An 18,338-nucleotide genomic window follows, 5' to 3' on the forward strand; every position below is an offset into this window, starting at 1 on the left:
AAGTAAATCAGGAATATACATTGAAATTTCTAAAAAAAAGTCTAAAATCAGTAAAACACCACAGATATTACATTAAAAATGGGAAATGATAATGTTAAAAGTTTTGCTAATCAAAAAAGGAAAAAAATAATCTAAAAGGTTAAATAATTAAAAAATTCAAAATTTTTAGATATGCATTTTTATATGTGTATGTATACATATGTGCATGCTCAGTCACTCAGTCCTGTCAGATTCTTTGTGACCACATGGACTGCAACCCTCCAGGTTCCTGGGTCCATGGAATTTTTCTAGGCATGAATATGGGAATACGTTGCCATTGCCTGTCCTTAGTCACTCAGTCATGTCCGATTCTTTACAACCACATGGACTGTAGCCCACCAGGCCCCTCTGTCCTTGATGATTCTCCAGGCAAGAATACTGGAGTGGGTTGCCATGCCCTTCTCCAGGGGATCTTCCCAACCCAGGAATTGAACCCAGGTCTCCTGCATTGCAGGAGGATTCTTTATCTACTGAGCCACCAGGGAAGCCCAGCCATTTCCTACTCCAGGGGATCTTCCCAACCCAGGGATAGAACCCATATCTCCTGCATTGGCAGGTATATTCTTTACACTTTGCCCCCTGGGAAGTCCCATATATGCATATACACATATGTGTATATTTAGACATATCTTTATCTATATATCTATATGACACATAAAAGGAAAAGGAGTCTAATACAAAGATTCAGATTCAATTTTAAAAGAGTACCACAATATTCTGCTTTCAAGAGTAATCAATAAAAATAAAAGCATACAGAACTTTTGAAAGAAATGATATGAATTATCTAAAAAAACAAAAGGGAGCTATCAATTTATTAATCTCAGTCATAGAAAATTCACTAATGATAAAGAGGAATGATCATAATTTTTAAAAAGGTGTGAGTCCTCCATGGATATCACACTCAATGCCTAAGGATATGAAAAAGGAAGACAAAAGCTAGTTAGTCACTTGACCAGTGACTTGACCAACACAGTTAAGAGAACTGATCAAATGGTGGATGCATTGCACTCAAGTTTAACAAGCACAATCATTTGAAGTGCACAGGGAGTTTAACTGAAAATACTTCAATCATAAAGCAAACCTCCACCAACTCACATGATTATAATAACTCTTAGTAATGCTCTTGTCATCGAGGAAATAATTATAAGGCAGTGAAATACACTTGTAAATAATCTGTCTTGGTTCTTTTCAGCTGCTATGACAGATTATCATGGAAAGGATGCTTTATCAAAACATTGATTTCTTATGTTCTGGAGGCTAAGAAGTTCAAGTTCAAGGCACCGTGAGATGTCTGAATGTCTGATGAGACCCTTTCCTTGATGGCTATATTTTCACTGTAACCTCAATAATAGAAGGACCGAGAGTTCTCTGGGGTTTCTTCTTTCAAGGGCACTAATCCTATTAAAAAAATGTACATCTCTGATAACCACTGTGTTCAGAATTAGAAGTTAGCATTTGGATTTTGGGGGCAAATGACAATTCGAGACATTGTGTAATCCATGATTCAAAGAAAATATATCAATATGGACAATAGAAAATTCCTTGATCAGAGTGCTATTGAAGATAAAACACTAAAACTTAACAGGTTTTGGCTAATTCAGTTATTTGAGGGTATTTTATACACTAAATGGGTATGTTTGAAAAGAAAAAAGGCTGAAGATCAAGAAGTTAGAATAAGGAATAACAAATCAAGACAAAAGAAAACAAAAAGAGGAAACAAATTAAAGGTAGAAATCAATATAAGAGTAAAAAATTCTTTGCATAGAATATAACCAGGTCCAAAGTTGGTTCTTCAAAATTAATAACAAGAGTAGCATTCAAATTGAAAAAGAAACATTATACAAGACTCCTACAAGAGAGAGCAAAGTGAGGAAATAACTGTTCCAAATGTAAATAACTCTTTTGCACATCTTTTATTTTCAGATATCCCAAATTAGAATTTCAATCTCATTCTTTCTTGCCAACCAAGCAGGAAAAATTTTCCTCTTAGTAATATCTTGTGCGTCTATATTTTCCATTTTTTTTTTATTGCTAAACTTTCTCTTTTTTCCCCCAAAGTAGCCTTGATGGAACAAATTCAGAGTTGATGAATGAAGAGCAAGGTCATTCTCAAGCAAAACCTTAAAGTAAGTGCATTTTCCTTAGGAACTATTTCTTCTGTAAGAGCATCTTTAACTCCACTAATCCATAAGTCCAATAGTTCCCTGCGTTTTCTCCTCTCTAGTCATTCCTTAATATTAAGATATAAGTAGCAAATATTTCGGAGAAAGCAATGGCACCCCACTCCAGTACTCTTGCCTGGAAGATCCCATGGACGGAAGGGCCTGGTGGGCTGCAGTCCATGGGGTCGCTAGGAGTCGGACACGACTGAGCGACTTCACTTTCACTTTTCACGTTCATGCATTGGAGAAGGAAATGGCAACCCACTCCACTGTTCTTGCCTGGAGAATCCCAGGGATGGGGGAGCCTGGTGGGCTGCCGTCTATGGGGTTGCACAGAGTCGGACCTGACTGAAGCGACTTAGCAGTAGCAGCAAATATTTTAATGAAACTACTAACTCTCAGATGGTTACTAAATGGAGATCATGTGTTATATTGGTACAAATTATGTTTCTGAAGATAGCTTTTTTTTTTTCTAAAGGAAATTTATTTATCCATATTTTAAAATATTGGGGAATTTTAAATTAAAATGTTGGCTCCAAACTATGGAAAAAAGTCTCTAAAAATTGTTTTCATATCTGACTTCTATATATTTTTTTCAAATCTGTGGTTTATGGAGCCATTATATTGTATAGACCCAATTTTTTCCATTTAATTATTTAAAAGACAAAAACTCCCTGGTGTCTCAGCTGATAAATAATCTGCCTGCAATGCTGGAGACCCAGGTTCGATCCCTGAGTTGGGAAGACCCCCTGGAGAAAGGAATGGCTACCCACTCCAGTATTCTGGCCTGGAGAATTCCATGGGCTGTGTAGTCCATGGGGTCACAAATAGTCGAACAGAACTGAGTGACTTTCACTTAACTTACTAGCCATCTAGAGTATTCAACTTTGATTAATCATCTTAATAAGCACGCAGGTATCATAAGTCATGACTTGGAGTATTAAGATTGATGCCACCAGATGGTGTCTTGCACACTTATTATCTAGAAAATTGTTATTGTGGTTCAGTCACTAAGTCATGCCCAACTCCTTGCAATTCCATGGACAGCAGCACTCCAGGCTTCTCTGTCCTTCACTATGTCCTGGAGTTTTCTCAGACTCATGTCCATCAAGTCACTGATGCCATCCAACCATCTCATCCTCTGTCGTCCCCTTCTCCACCTGCCCTCAATCTTTTCCAGCATCAAGGTCTTTTCCAATGAGTCGGTTCTTTGCATCAGGTGGCCAAATTATTGGAGCTTCAACTTCAGCATTAGTCCTTCCAATGAATACTCAGGGTTAATTTCCTTTGAATTGGCTGGTTTGAACTTCTTAAAGTCTTAGGGAATCTCAAGTCTTCTCTAGCATCACAATTCAAAAGCATCAATTCTTCAAAGCTCAGCATTCTACATGGTTCAACTCTCACATCCATACATGACTACTGGAAAAACCATAGCTTTGACTATATGGACCTTTGTTGGCAAAGTGATGTCTCTGCTTTTTAATATGTTGCCTAGGTTTGTCACAGATTTTCTTCCAAGGAGAAAGTGTCTTTTAATTTCATAGGTACAGTCATTGTCCACAGTGATTTTGGAGCCCAAGAATATGAAATATGACTCTGTTTCCAATTTTTACCCATCTATTTGCCATAATAGGACCTGATGATAGGACCTGATGCCATCATCTTCATTTTTTGAATGCTGAGTTTTTTTTTTTTTTTCTTCCAATTTTATTTTATTTTTAAACTTTACATAATTGTATTAGTTTTGCCAAATATCAAAATGAATCCACCACAGGTATACATGTGTTCCCCATCCCGAACCCTCCTCCCTCCTCCCTCCCCATACCATCCCTCTGGGCCGTCCCAGTGCACCAGCCCCAAGCATCCAGCATCATGCATCGAACCTGGACTGGCAACTCGTTTCTTACATGATATTTTACATGTTTCATTGCCATTCTCCCAAATCTTCCCACCCTCTCCCTCTCCCACAGAGTCCATAAGACTGTTCTATACATCAGTGTCTCTTTTGCTGTCTCGTACACAGGGTTATTGTTACCATCTTTCTAAATTCCATATATATGCGTTAGAATACTGTATTTATGTTTTTCCTTCTGGCTTACTTCACTCTGTATAATAGGCTCCAGTTTCATCCACCTCATTAGAACTGATTCAAATGTATTCTTTTTAATGGCTGAGTAATACTCCATTGTGTATATGTACCACAGCTTTCTTATCCATTCATCTGCTGATGGACATCCAGGTTGCTTCCATGTCTTGGCTATTATAAACAGTGCTGCGATGAACATTGGGGTACACGTGTCTCTTTCCCTTCTGGTTTCCTCAGTGTGTATGCCCAGCAGTGGGATTGCTGGATCATAAGGCAGTTCTATTTCCAGTTTTTTAAGGAATCTCCACACTGTTCTCCATAGTGGCTGTACTAGTTTGCATTCCCACCAACAGTGTAAGAGGGTTCCCTTTTCTCCACACCCTCTCCAGCATTTATTATTTGTAGACTTTTGGATCGCAGCCATTCTGACTGGTGTGAAATGGTACCTCATAGTGGTTTTGATTTGCATTTCTCTGATAATGAGTGATGTTGAGCATCTTTTCATGTGCTTGTTAGCCATCTGTATGTCTTTTTTGGAGAAATGTCTATTTAGTTCTTTGGCCCATTTTTTGATTGGGTCGTTTATTTTTCTGGAGTTGAGCTGTAGGAGTTGCTTGTATATTTTTGAGATTAGTTGTTTGTCGGTTGCTTCATTTGCTATTATTTTCTCCCATTCTGAAGGCTGTCTTTTCACCTTGCTAATAGTTTCCTTTGATGTGCAGAAGCTTTTAAGGTTAATTAGGTCCCATTTGTTTATTTTTGCTTTTATTTCCAATATTCTGGGAGGTGGGTCATAGAGGATCCTGCTGTGATGTATGTCGGAGAGTGTTTTGCCTATGTTCTCCTCTAGGAGTTTTATAGTTTCTGGTCTTACGTTTAGATCTTTAATCCATTTTGAGTTTATTTTTGTGTATGGTGTTAGAAAGTGGTCCAGTTTCATTCTTTTACAAGTGGTTGACCAGATGAATGCTGAGTTTTAAGCCAGCTTTTTCACTCTCCTCTTTCACCCTCATCAAGAGGCTCTTTAGTTCCTCTTTGCTTTCTGCCATTAGAGTGGTATCATATGCATATCTGAGGCTGTTGATGTTTCTTCTGGAAATCTTGATTCCAGCTTGTGCTTCATCCAGCCTGGCATTTTGCATGATGTACTGTGAATATAGGGCTTCTCTTGTGGCTCAGCTGGTAAAGAATCTGCCTGCACTGCAGGAAACCTGGGTTCAATCCCTGGGTTGGGAAAATCCTTTGGGGAAGGGAAAGGCTACCCACTCCAGTATTCTTGCCTGGAGAATTCCATGGACTGTCTAGGCTATGTGGGTCACAAAGAGTCTGACGCAAGTGAGGGACTTTCACTCACTCCACTCTGCATGTAAGTTAAATAAGCAGGGTGACAATATACAGGCTTGATAGACTCCTTTCCCAATTTTAAACTAGTCTGTTGTTCTATGTTCAGTTCTAGAGAATATTTCTATTATATATATTTACCCAGTGGAGACTAAGATTCATTTTGTATCCCACAAAATGGTAAGTAGTCACTGGTCAGGCTACCATAACTAAGAAGAATCTTAAGAATGGGAAAACAAATCAACCCATATCTTAATGTCATATTTTCTTTCATTGGCAAGCAAATGTATTTTCCTTCTTCACTAATAGTCAACTCAGCCTATGCATTCAGTCAGTCTGCTGGTGAGACATTTTCTCAGTCTTTTGTGGTCTGCAATTCTCTTCAGTTTTGAAGCACATATTTTCTGTCCCTAGTATTCAAATATGAAATCTTCATTTTGTCATACTTTTTAATATTTCAGTCAATTTTCTCTTAAAATAATTTATATTTCAGTCCTATTGTTATTTTCTGAAGGTAATCAGCTTTCTTCCCCACGTAACTTAGAAATGTTTCTCTTGTCACTGATTTAGGTGTGTGTAGGTGTATTCTCTGTATTTTTCCAAACTTCAGTTGGCAACACTTATTTGAATTTGTTTTAGAAAATTCATAGCATTTTGTCCCTGAATATATTTCCTCCTCCATTCTCTCTCTTTTCTATTTTTAGGGCTTCAAACCCAAATATGCTAAATCTTTTCACTATGATCCATATCTTCTTAAATTCTGTTCTCTATTTTTTATCTCCTCTTTCCTCTGAGAATTAGTTTAGATAAATGATTCTCAATCAGAAGATATTTTCCCTTTAGTCCACTAGGGATTATTTGACAATATCTGGAGAGACAATATTTTTTGTAATGACTTGGGAATTCCCTGATCTGCTTTAGGTATCCATTGCTTCTTTTTTAAAATAGCTTGAATTTTAAATATATATCTTTGTCACAAATCTATTCAAGGACCTAAACATACATTGAGTAGGTTATTCTTTGAACATTGGTTAAAGCACTATTTAGGGATAATATCTTTTTGTGTTTGTGTGCTCCTGCTAAGTCATTTCTGATTCTTTGTGACCCCATGGACTGTAGCCCACAAGGCTCCTCTGTCAATGAGATTTTCCAGGCAAGAATACTGGAGTGAGTTGCCATTTCCTCCTCCACAGGATCTCGCCTACCCAGGGATTAAAGCCACATCTCCTGTGTATCCACTTTCATTACTCAAAAATCTATTTATCTTGGTCTCTTAAGGTTTCATTAGATACTCGGCCTGTAAACATTGAGCATGTTACCAAAATAAATAAATAAATAAACAAGTAGTGTCTCCAACTTTATATTGAGGTCAGAATGAAATAGTCAAATTGGCTGATATAAAGGCTTTTGTTTTCATCTAAATTTCATTTGGGCTTTAGGAAAGCACTGATGTGGAATCACAGGCTCTATCTGTGATTCTGAAGCTGTATCCTTCCCACTAAAATCATTGTCTATATCTTCTCATACATATGAAAAAGTGAATGACATTAGAAACTCACCATTAGAAGTATGAATCTGGTCAATTTTAACAAATATTTGGTAAACTCAGAATGTATTCAGTGTTCATGTGGATTTTTAAATTGGTCTTTTCTCTAGTTTTTCTTTCATTTATTATACTAGCCATATAAATCTAACAATGTAAATCTATTCATGAAATTCCCCTTGAATCTGTCAGCTTCACAATTACATTCCCTCTGTCCGTATAGATAAGACTCATATTCTTTGATAGAATCAAAATTTATCCTGATTCTGAGAGTTTTATTCAATAAAGCTCCAAAACTTCACAACATGAATATTTAGTAACTATAGTCTGAATGAGAAAAATATCCATTGTTCAAATAAATTAGATCAAATCTACAACATTTTTTGTTGTTGTTGTTTAGTCACTAAGTCACTTTCAACACTTTGGCAACCTCATGGACTAAAGCCTGCCAGACTCCTTTGTCCATGGGATTTCCCAGGCAAGGATATTGGAGTGCGTTACCATTTCCTTCTGCAGAGAATCTTCCTAACCCAGGGATCAAACTCGAGTCTCCTCTGACTCCTGCATTGCCAGGCAAAATCCTTACCACTAAGCCACCAAGGAATACCCTACAACATTTTAGGCTTCCAGAATGTCCTCCACAAGCATGGTGAGCTTTTGCTTAGCTGATAAGTTGAATCAGCACAAACTCTCGTCAAAATGTATAAGCAATAACACAAAATATTTCAATGCCAGGATGAATTAGTTTACTGGGTTATAATCCTTTAACTTTGTATCCATTTGGGGCAGAAAGTAAATTAACATAAATTCCATTAGTAATGCTGATATTATACTTATTTGGGGGATTATGTCTTTAAATTCATAGGATTCAGGAATCAGTCTGTTAGCCTGCATTTGACGGAAAGAGATTGAGTAAGGAACTGGTGACCAAGGAATAAGAAGATATGTGCCAATGGAAATAATGAGCATGATGGAACTCTGAGCAGGCATTTTGATGAATTGACTTAGAAAGTTGTGGAATTTAACTTAAATTGATGCTCCAGTGAAGGCAGGTATATATTTACAAATGTTATATCTACTTCTAGAGGCTCCCTAGATCAGTAGGTTGGATGGCAGAAACTGGGTACAAAGCCCAAGGTTTAAAGTCCCAGACTCCGATAAATAGGGCTACTCCTGCTATCCACAGTCAGTAAGTAGCATGGAATCTCCAGGCCTTCACCTTCAGTCTGCATGGGTCCTGTTGTCAGGTGGGTCTCTTGTAGACAAGATATGCAGGGGCTGGTTTTTGAGAGCAGAGGTCAGTGCTGTAGACCAGGTGGCTGGGGATTCAACCCATTTACACAGGTAATTACTGATAAGTATGATCCCGTTGTCATTGATTATTGTTTTGGGTTCGAGTTTATAGACTGTTTTTGGTTTCTGTCTAGAGAAAATAGTATTTGTTGGAGAGCTGGTTTGGTGGTGCTGAATTCTCTCAGCTTTTGCTTGTCTGAGAAGCTTTTGATTTCTCCTTCTTTGAATGAGATCCTTGCTGGTACAATAATCTGGGCTCAGGTTATTTTCTTTCATCACTTTCAGTATGTCTTGCCATTCCCTCCTGGCTTCAGAGTTTCTATTGAGATCAGCTGTTATCCTTATGGAATTCCTTGTGTGTTATTTGTTGTTTTTCCCTTGCTGCTTTTAATATTTGTTCTTTGTGTTTGATCTTTGTTAATTTGATTAATATGTGTCTTGGGGTGTTTCACCTTGGGTTTATCCTGTTTGGGACTCTCTGGGTTTCTTGGACTTGGGTGATTATTTCCTTCCATTTTGGAAGTTTTCAACTATTATCTCCCAAGGATTTTCTCATGGTCTTCTTTTTGTCTTCTTCTTCTGGGACCCCTATGATTCGAAGTTGTAGCGTTTAATATTGTCCTGGAGGTCTCTGAGATTGTCCTCATTTCTTTTAATTCCTTTTTCTTTTATCCTCTCTGACATTTATTTCTACCATTCTATCTTTCTAATTCACTAATCCTATCTTCTGTCTCTGTTATTCTACTATTTGTTTCCAGAGTGTTTTTAATTTCATTATTGCATCATTCATTTTATATTGATTTTTATTTCTTCTAGGTCCTTGTTAAAAATCTGCCAAATCTCCCCAAAATAAAATCTGCCACTGTTTCCATTGTTTCCCCATCTATTTGCCATGAAATGATGGGACCAGATGCCATGATCTTAGTTTTCTGAATGTTGAATTAGGTAAGCCAACTATTCTTCCTCTTTTCTTTCACTTACTGGGAATTATCCTGTTCCTTTATCTGCTGAGGACATTTCTCTTCTGAAAACCTTCTGGTTATCCTGATACCTTAGGGTGTAAATTCTGTATTCTGGTAGTTTCTATTCTCTTCTAATCCTGTTACCTTGAAATGTAAATTGTGGGAGTGGGTCTAGTAAAGTTTTTACAACCTTAAAGCATTCTTTTGATTTATTGCAATAGCTAATTTAAAGTGCAATATAACCCCCAGCTACACTAGTGATGGGATGTCTATCCCCTTCTGATGTCTATGTCAGAAGCTTTCACTGTCCCTTTTCATACTTTAATAAAACTTTGCTACACAAAAGCTCTTTAGTGATCAACTCAAAGCTAAATCTTCTTTGGAGATCAAGAATCTGACACTGTTCATGGTAAGCTATCAGGAGGAGCCTAGGTAGCATTGATAGACCCCAAGGGAGTTTGAGAAGAAGTTTGCAGAGGAGCAGTTATAAGACATCGTGCTGGGAGATGTGATTTCAGCAGAATTGCACTGAAAATATTCTGAGGTCTAAGGTCATCTTGTGCACTAGGTAATTATATGCTTCTTGTCAGTTGGAATGGCACAGGACTAGTGCAATCCTCTCCCATTTGCACCCCTCTTCTGCATGTGTGTGGTGGCTCAGAGGTTAAAGCCTCTGCCTGCTATGCGGGAGACCCAGGTTTGATTCCTGGGTCAGGAAGATCGCCTGGAGAAGAAAATGGTAACCCACTCCAGTATTCTTGCCTGGAGAATCCCATGAGACACAGGCGACCTAGTGGAGAAAAAGGAGAGTCCAAAGGGAGAGAGAGAAATTAAGCCAGTAATCTCGCTCCCTAGTGAAAAATGGGTACTGAAGATTGGGTTCTTAAGGTACAAAATTGGTAACAAATACATAAAAACAAAAATTTAAAATCTAGAGTAGAATTTGGAATTTCAAAAATACGACGTTAAAGAAAAGAAGAAGGAAAAGAAAGAGAGAAAAAACGAACAAACAAAAACAAATAAGGTCGCAAAAATTATAAAGAAAATATAGGTACAAAATTGATAACTAATACCAAAAATTAAAAATCTAGAGTAGAGTTTGGAATTTCAAAAATACAATGTTAAAGAAAAGAAGGAAAAAGAAAAAAAGGTCAAAAAATTATTTAAAAAAATTATATATATGAAATTTGCTTCAAAAAAATAGGGTCTTCTTTTTTTTTTTTTTGCAAAGTAATCGGTTATAAAAGTGGAAATTAAAGGAATGATAGAGGACTTAAATTTTTTTTTTTTTTATAGGCTCACTTGTTCAGTCGCACTGAGGGGAGGTAGGGAGGGATGCTGCAAACAAATAACACTGGTGTGTGCTCGGAGTGCCTCAGCCACACTGGGCCTGCCCCCTGTTCACGGCGCGTGTAGCCTCTCTGCCCATGCTGCTCAGGCTCTAGGTTGCTCCGCCGTGAACCATCCGCGGCTGGCCCTGGGCTGCCTGTACTTCCCAGGTCCAAGCCACTCAGGTTCAGGCACTCGGGTAGTCCTCAGAGGCGCAGACTCTCGGTTGGGCCTGCGTTTTGTGCCCTTCCCAGATCCGAGCAGCTCAGGTGATGAGGTGTTTTGCGCGCACGATTGCTGCGATTTATCGCCTCCCCGCCGCTCGGTTATCTAGTTGCGCACCGGCACACCTTCTCAGGCAGATGTTGACCGTCCAGACTCCCAAGAAGTTTTAGTTAGCAAAGAAGCCTGCTTACAGTTTCATAGATAATGTCTCTCTGGGGCTGCGATTGCCCCCTTCCGGCTCTGGCTGCCTATCACCGGAGGGGGATGGTCTGCTGCCGGCTATCTCTGTTCAGTTCTTTGTTCCCTGCGTGGGCCTGGCGGTGTCATAGGTTAGGGCTGGCTTTTCGCGTGGTAGATATCCCACAGTCTGGTTTGCCAGCCCAAATTATTTCACTCAGATAGTGCTCAGGGTATTCAGGCCAGATCCTTGCGATGCAGCCCGCGCCGCGCCTCCCTGCCCAGCCCCCACTTGCTAATGGTGTATGCAGGCGTCTGCGCTGCTTCTCCGCTGGGGGAGTTACCGTAGGGCTCGCAATGTGTGGGTTTTAATTATTGATTTTTCCTCCCTGTTATGTTGCCCTCTGTGCTTCCAAGGCTCGGCACAGATTCGGCAGTGAGAAGGTTTCCTTGTATTTGGAAACTTCTCTCTTTTTAAGACTCCCTTCCCAGGACAGAACTCCATCCCTCCCTCTTTTGTCCCTTTTTTTGTCTTTTATATTTTCCCTACCTCCTTTCGAAGACTTGGGTTGCTTTTCTGGGTGCCTGATATCCTCTGCTGGCATTCAGAAGTTGTTTTGTGGAATTTACTCGGCATTTAAATGTTCTTTTGATGAATTTGTGGGGGAGAATTGTTCTCCCCGTCCTACTCCTCCGCCATCTTAGCTCCTCCCAATTCTTTTCTATAATTTCTTTCAAAAATACCTTTTTCTTTTGTCACTCCTGTTCTCCATTTTATTTTTTCCTTTGAATAGCACAATAGCTGAGTCCTAATTTCCAGTGAGTTAATTATCTCAGATAAATGTACATTGAAATAAACACAGAAATTTTTTAGACTGAAGGAAATAATTTTAAAAGGAAACATTAAACTTCAAGAAAGAATAGAGGGAATATGTGCTAGTTGGATTCTCTAGGAAGCAGGCAATAAGACAGGAATGGGAGACCAAGAGTTTGCAAAAGAAAAAAAAGCCATTTGACCACCTTGTTCAGTCATGACAAACGGCTGCTATGAGCAAAACCTGAGCGTGGCTTGAAATCTGAGACAGATCTGAATGAAGCCAGCAGAGACAGGCTGTCCGATAACCTCACTTGTCACAGCTGGATAGCTATTCCTTTTTAGAAGAGATGTGATGTGAGTTTCAATGCATATCTGTCCCTGTCAGGGTCCACCATTTGCACCTTGAAAGTCAACCTATCAGGAGAGAGATTCTCCGTGGCTCTGGTCGGCTTTCCTTCCGAGGGAAATGTACAAGAGTGACTCAGCCTGATGAAACAGACTCTCTCCGCATTTGATCCTAGAGCTGCCGTGGGTATTCATTATCTCCCTCCCGCACAACCCACTGTAACTTTGCCTTGCCCTCAGCTACCACTTCTATTGGTCTCAGTGGATTTCTGGGTGGTATCGTCCCTGCCTTTATTCCCAAGAGGTATGAGAAGGCAATGCTAACCCACTCCAGTATTCTTGCCTGGAGAATTCCATGGACAAAGGAGCCTGGAGGGCTACTTACTGCCCATGGAGTTGCAAAGAGTTGCATACACTTGGCATGAACTCTGATAGCCATATCCTTTTCTTGCCAGAGTTACTGTATAGGACAAATTATATCCACAATTGGACAGGAAATTTCAAGCGCCATCCAAGTAGGTCCACTGAGCTCCACACATACTCCCTCCTACCCTCACTGTGCAGCAATAACCCTGCGTGCTCTTTTGCTTCAGTTGTGTCTGATTCTTTGTGACCCTATGGACTATAGCCCTCCAGGCTTCTCTGTCCATGGAGATTCTCCAGGCAAGAATACTGGAGTGGGTTGCCATTTCCTCCTCCAGGGCATCATCCCCACAGTAACCCTACCACTTTCTATTAATCAGGATTATCTACCCTTAGATTAGATATTAATTCTTTTCTCTTTTTTTGCCTGAAACAAGCAACCCAAAGTGCTCAGCCAGCAACCATATTTGTACTTTAGTGAAACCCTTGATTGATGTGTCCTTTAGTAAGTTTGTCTTTGGGAACCATGCTTCTATCTTTGGAAATTCAAGTCGCAAAAATAGGAAGCACAAAGCACTTTAATGGGTCATTGATGATGATAACAACTAGATATTTGGAACCCAGTGTTTGAGGGCATTGCTTGCCTGCTCCAAGCAAACTTCAGTTTTTGCTGGCAGTGGGACTATTTAATGCACCATAAGGCAGAGAGCTTCAGGGTCCAGTGGGTTTTCATATATATTAATGGACCTCAGTTCTTGCTGCCTGTACTATGAAGTGGATTTCCTGACTGGACCCTGCATTGTGAGGGATTCCATGCTGGTGGATCAATTTTTTCATCAGCTCCTGAATAATGGTGCTGCTGAGATAAGCACGAAAAAACAGAGGCTTACTCTGAATAAGTAGGCACATGTTTGAGGGTGAACCACTGGTCCTTTCATGACAGAAGGGGGCCGTGTTTAATTGCAACCTAGTGACCAGTTGGTTTCCTTGAGGAATGTGCCACACTGGGAGTTTAGCCTTGCCCTCTGTTGCTGACAGATTGGACCTTTGCTGTGGCATTGATGGTATCAGATGTGTAAGTGGGAGTTTATGTTGTTGGACCCGTCTACAGTCTCTTGTGGTCACTTATTCACATGCTCACCTTGCCAGCATTGTTAGGACTTCTGGCAAAGGCAAGCTGGCATCAACTGAAAGTCATTTTTTCAACTTGAGTTTTCAGTTCCTCTTCCATGATGGATACATTCTGGTAGGCACTGAAAAGAAATAATAAAGATCATCACACTTTGGACCCACTGGTGTACATCCATCCACAAGTCTGTATGCCAGACTTTACTGTCTCATTGTTCTAATAGTTTTCCTTCCAGCTCTCTTACTAGCTGGCCAGGTCAATTACCGCTGTCTAGGAATCTAGTTGTATTACCAACTGGGGCCACTTCTCTCTTTTACACGAGTGGATAACCAGATTTAGACCTACAATTCTACCCATAGAGGAAATGCTTTTTTTCTCATCACGGTCTTTAAGGTAACCATGCAAGGGGTCAACCCATCTGCAAGCGTCACTGGGATTGTTCCCTTCCTCCTTCAGCTGGTCCTTTGAGGCACCCAATGCGACCACACGTGTGACCTGAGAAAGGAGTGGTTGTGCAACGCTGGTTATAACAGGTGGTCTGGGCCTGCTTTCTTGTTTTGCTAGTGCTTATTTCTGAATAAGCTACTTTTTGTTTAAAAGACTTTTTGATGTGGACCAGTTTTAAAGGCTTTATTGAATTTGTTACAGTATTGCTTCTCTTCTGTGTTTTAGTTTTTTTGACCACAAGGCATGTAAGATCTTAGTGCCACAACCAGGGATTCAGTCTGCACCCCCTGCATTGGAAAGTGAAGTTTTAACCACTGGACCGCCAGGGAAGTTCCAAGCTATTTCCATCTTACCATGGATTGCTACTGAGTCCACCGACTTGATGATTTGGAATTTTCATCAGAACGCAGCTTGTGATGGACAGCTACGACTCATGATCACTTGGTCCATGGTCACGTTTTGTACCTCTATTATGCTCAAGTATTAAAGAATTTGATTTTCCAAAGATATGTTGCACTACAGGTTTTAAAATCTACAATTTTATTTGCCTATGTTGTGATTTTTCCATTGAGGTTGCCATGAACGTCATGTTGCAGGTTTCCTTTATTTCTTTCAAGTACCACAGATGCCACAACACCATTGTGGTTTGCCAAACTGTTTGACCCAACCAGTGGGTTTGCTTGCATCTGAAACTCAACTTAGAGAATCCTTCTCTGGCCTCAAGGAAGCTGTGCATATAGGCCAGAGGGGTATTTACTTGGGGAGCCTCATTGCTCCAGAACCCAAAAAATTCTACCAGAAACTCTGCTACTCTATTTGCAGTATGGGATTTAAGAGTTTAACTGTTTATTATATATTTTATATTTTTATATTGTGTTATATATTAATAGGAACATATTTATATAAAATGAGGAAATATAGTGATATACTACTTTACGTAATATTTGGCAAAAGCTTTACTTTTTAAAGTATTTGAGAATGTTTAAACAGGTATAGAAAATAGAATGAAAATGACCTAGCAGAAAGCTATTTCAACAGTATAAATAAGATGAGATGAATACTAAGACTAATGTGATCCAAAATTCAACATGTCCAAAACAATGAAGTGAAACAGACCTATTACATATCTGTAGCCTGATTTTCCATTACTAGTCCATACAAACTGTAACTTGATTTTCAATAATTCCCTAAACACAAGTACATTTGTACCTCTCTGCTTTGTTCATTTTATTTCATCTTCTCAAAGTTCTCCTTATTCTGTCCCAAATTGCTTGTGTCCTCACTTCTTAAGTTAGTCATTTGTCATAAAATCTTGAATCTTGATTTCATTGTAAGACTGGGACCTACAATGAATCCTTGATCTGCTTTGAGTCTTCATTTCCTTATGTGTAAAATTAGTAGTCCATAAAATGTGTTTCTCATGATCCTTATAGTGGTCTGAAAAACAATGAAAGGGAAAATTTATTGAACATTTCTCTTTATCTCTGTATAAAGATACTGTCTTTTTGTTATTAGCTTTAGATCGTATCAACATGTTATCTATTTTAACTTCATGTTGTTTTCTGAAGCATTTAACCTGTAAAATACCAGAATGGCAATGTAAAGTCAAGAAGTGTGTAAATATATGATAAGATATGAATGAAGCAATAACTTCTAAAATGAAAGGCTTGTGTTTTTCCAGCCATGTTTAGTTGGATTTTGGATACAAGAAGGTGAGACTCTACATCTCATGAACCTAATTAATTCTTACCAAAGGTAATTGACTTCCTTCTTGCACCTGTGAAGAAATCAATTACACATAACAGTTTCAGTGAGATGAAGGAATAAGGTTTTCTTTGTCACCCAACATGGATTGAATCAAAGAAAGCTCTTTAAGCTAATGTACAAACTTCCCATATAATCTAAAAACTTCCCCAACTTGGTTGTATTTTCTAAGTTCCTTGTTTCCTCCTTCAATCAACAAACGTCAATGCCCCACATCTTTTGAAGAAAATGTGTTTTATGCCACTCCTGAGATTTTATGCATAGGAAGTCTATGTATGCAATATAAGGATTCCAGAAAGCAGAAGTTTTGAAGGAAAATATTTAAAGCCCACGACGTGCGTGCTCAGTTGCTTCAGTCATGTACGACTCTTAGGGACCCCATGGGATCTAGCCCTCCAGGCTTCTCTGTCCATGGGCTTCTCCCAGCAAGAAAACTGGAGTGGGTTGCTGTGGCTTCCTCCAGGGGATCCTCCCAACCCAAGGATAGAACCCGCATCTCCTGCATTGTAGGCATATTCTTTTACCACTGAGCCACAGGGTAACCTCAAAGCTCACAATAAATTCGTTCAAATCTATCAATATTGGGTTTCCAAAGTTGGCCTTCAAAGGTATAGTAAATTTGAACCTAAATATCCCTCCACAAAAAAAGCAAAAGGAAAAAAAAACAAAATTTAACCAGTTAAAACTAACAATAAAATTAACAGCATATTTAGAAGGCAGATTGAAAGAGTTTATTACATTTATGTAATTGTAAGCCTACATTTATGTAAATGTAAGCCTATTACATTAGGCTTTTATGTATTTTGTGAATACATGAACAAGGATTCCATTAATTAATTAACATTAATTCATTTGTTTCTTAACATAAATTTCATTAATTGATCTAGTAATATATTGCATTTATTTTACTAACTCCATTAATGTGTTCAGTAAATCAATCAATAAAATTGATCATTAAGTATGCATAGCAGACAATTTTTGGTCAGTATTTTATGACTGGAAAAAATGTGATGAGCCGTTAATCTTCCTGAAGATCATGAAGATGATAGAAGCTCTGTTCAGAGATTGGACACATTGCTGAAAACATCTGAACTCTTCACAAGCTGATCACTAGAAGCCAGATCCACAGGTTGGTCTGTAACAGGATGATTGGCAACTCCTGGAGGCAAAGAAGGTTGGCCGGCAGAATCCAGATCCACTGCTCAGGGAAGGGAAGCCACAGATTCCATAACCCAGCCGTCTGAAGCCACGGGATCCACAGCCCACTGAGTAGCAGCTTCTGGATCCAGAGCTCAGGGAGCTGCAGCTGCTGGACCTGAAGCCCAGAGACCCAGGGAAAGTCATCTGGCAGGGACTGGAGAATGTGGAGGTCCTCAGGTGGTAGCAGGACGTCTGGCAGGGACTGGACACCACAGTCTGGGTCCTGATTGGCTCACAGCAGGTCTCCTGACTGTAGAGAGAGGAGCCCAGCTGGCAGGAGCTGGGAGAGCAGAGGTCAGTCCTGTAGACCTAGGGAGGGAGGAGCCACAGGAGGAGCCTGAGTAACCCAGGTGGTCCTGGAGGGAGCGGGAGAAGAAGTTTCCAGAGCAGCAGTTGTAGGACATCTTCACAGGTGATGTGAGTTCAGGTGAGTGACTAGGAGAAGATTTTGAGGATTAATGTCACCTCCCAGACTGGGGTGTTTTTATACTCTCAGCTATGGGTGTGGCATTCTACACAGTCACCTTTCTCAGGCTTGTAATCTTTCATCTCCAAATGTGTAATTCAATAATATTTTCTGTAATTGCTGATGAAAATTTCCTTTACTCTCATATTCATGGGTGAATTCACCATGTTGTTAAAGGACTAAGCTGATGACGTTTTCCTAAGTCAGAAATTCTATGACTACCTGCCTTTAATGTCGTCACTACCAGGAAATCCCTTACTCTTCTCAATGGTTTGAGATTCTTTGTGCATTTGACTGTATATCAGCTGGGGATGCTTAGCTCTAAGGGCAGGGATTAAGATGAAGTAAATATTAATAGTCTTTCTTTGTCAGTGGTATAAAGACACTCTATTTGCCATCAATAAGCTTCTTTCTCTAAATTTATTTCCTTGCATAAAATTATTTTTATATACATTTGGTTCTCAAATTCTTTGGAAAGGGAAAATTTTAAAGTTCAATAGCATTACAGTTTGTGGGTTGTCCCTCTTGTATTCTGTATTTACAATTTTCTAGAGATCTTTCTCTTCTAGAACAACTCCAATCAAGCAATACTTTATGAACATTTTTACTTTCAGGTTCTTTCATACAATTTTCTTTTTCACTGTAAAACA

General features: G+C 39.2%; 1 protein-coding gene across 1 annotated transcript; it reads right to left on the reverse strand.

The window, feature by feature from the left end:
• Window positions 1-16,819: 16,819 nt before the first annotated feature.
• On the reverse strand, window positions 16,820-17,671 carry LOC133254117 (keratin-associated protein 13-1-like). Its single transcript, XM_061428196.1, is given in 2 exon segments — window positions 16,820-17,533; window positions 17,536-17,671. Coding segments are annotated over 2 exon segments (492 nt in total). The 5' UTR covers window positions 17,627-17,671; the 3' UTR covers window positions 16,820-17,132.
• Between the last annotated feature and the right edge of the window lie 667 nt (window positions 17,672-18,338).

Source organism: Bos javanicus, chromosome 1 (assembly GCF_032452875.1).
Source record: "Bos javanicus breed banteng chromosome 1, ARS-OSU_banteng_1.0, whole genome shotgun sequence".
Classification (NCBI taxonomy): domain Eukaryota; kingdom Metazoa; phylum Chordata; class Mammalia; order Artiodactyla; family Bovidae; genus Bos; species Bos javanicus.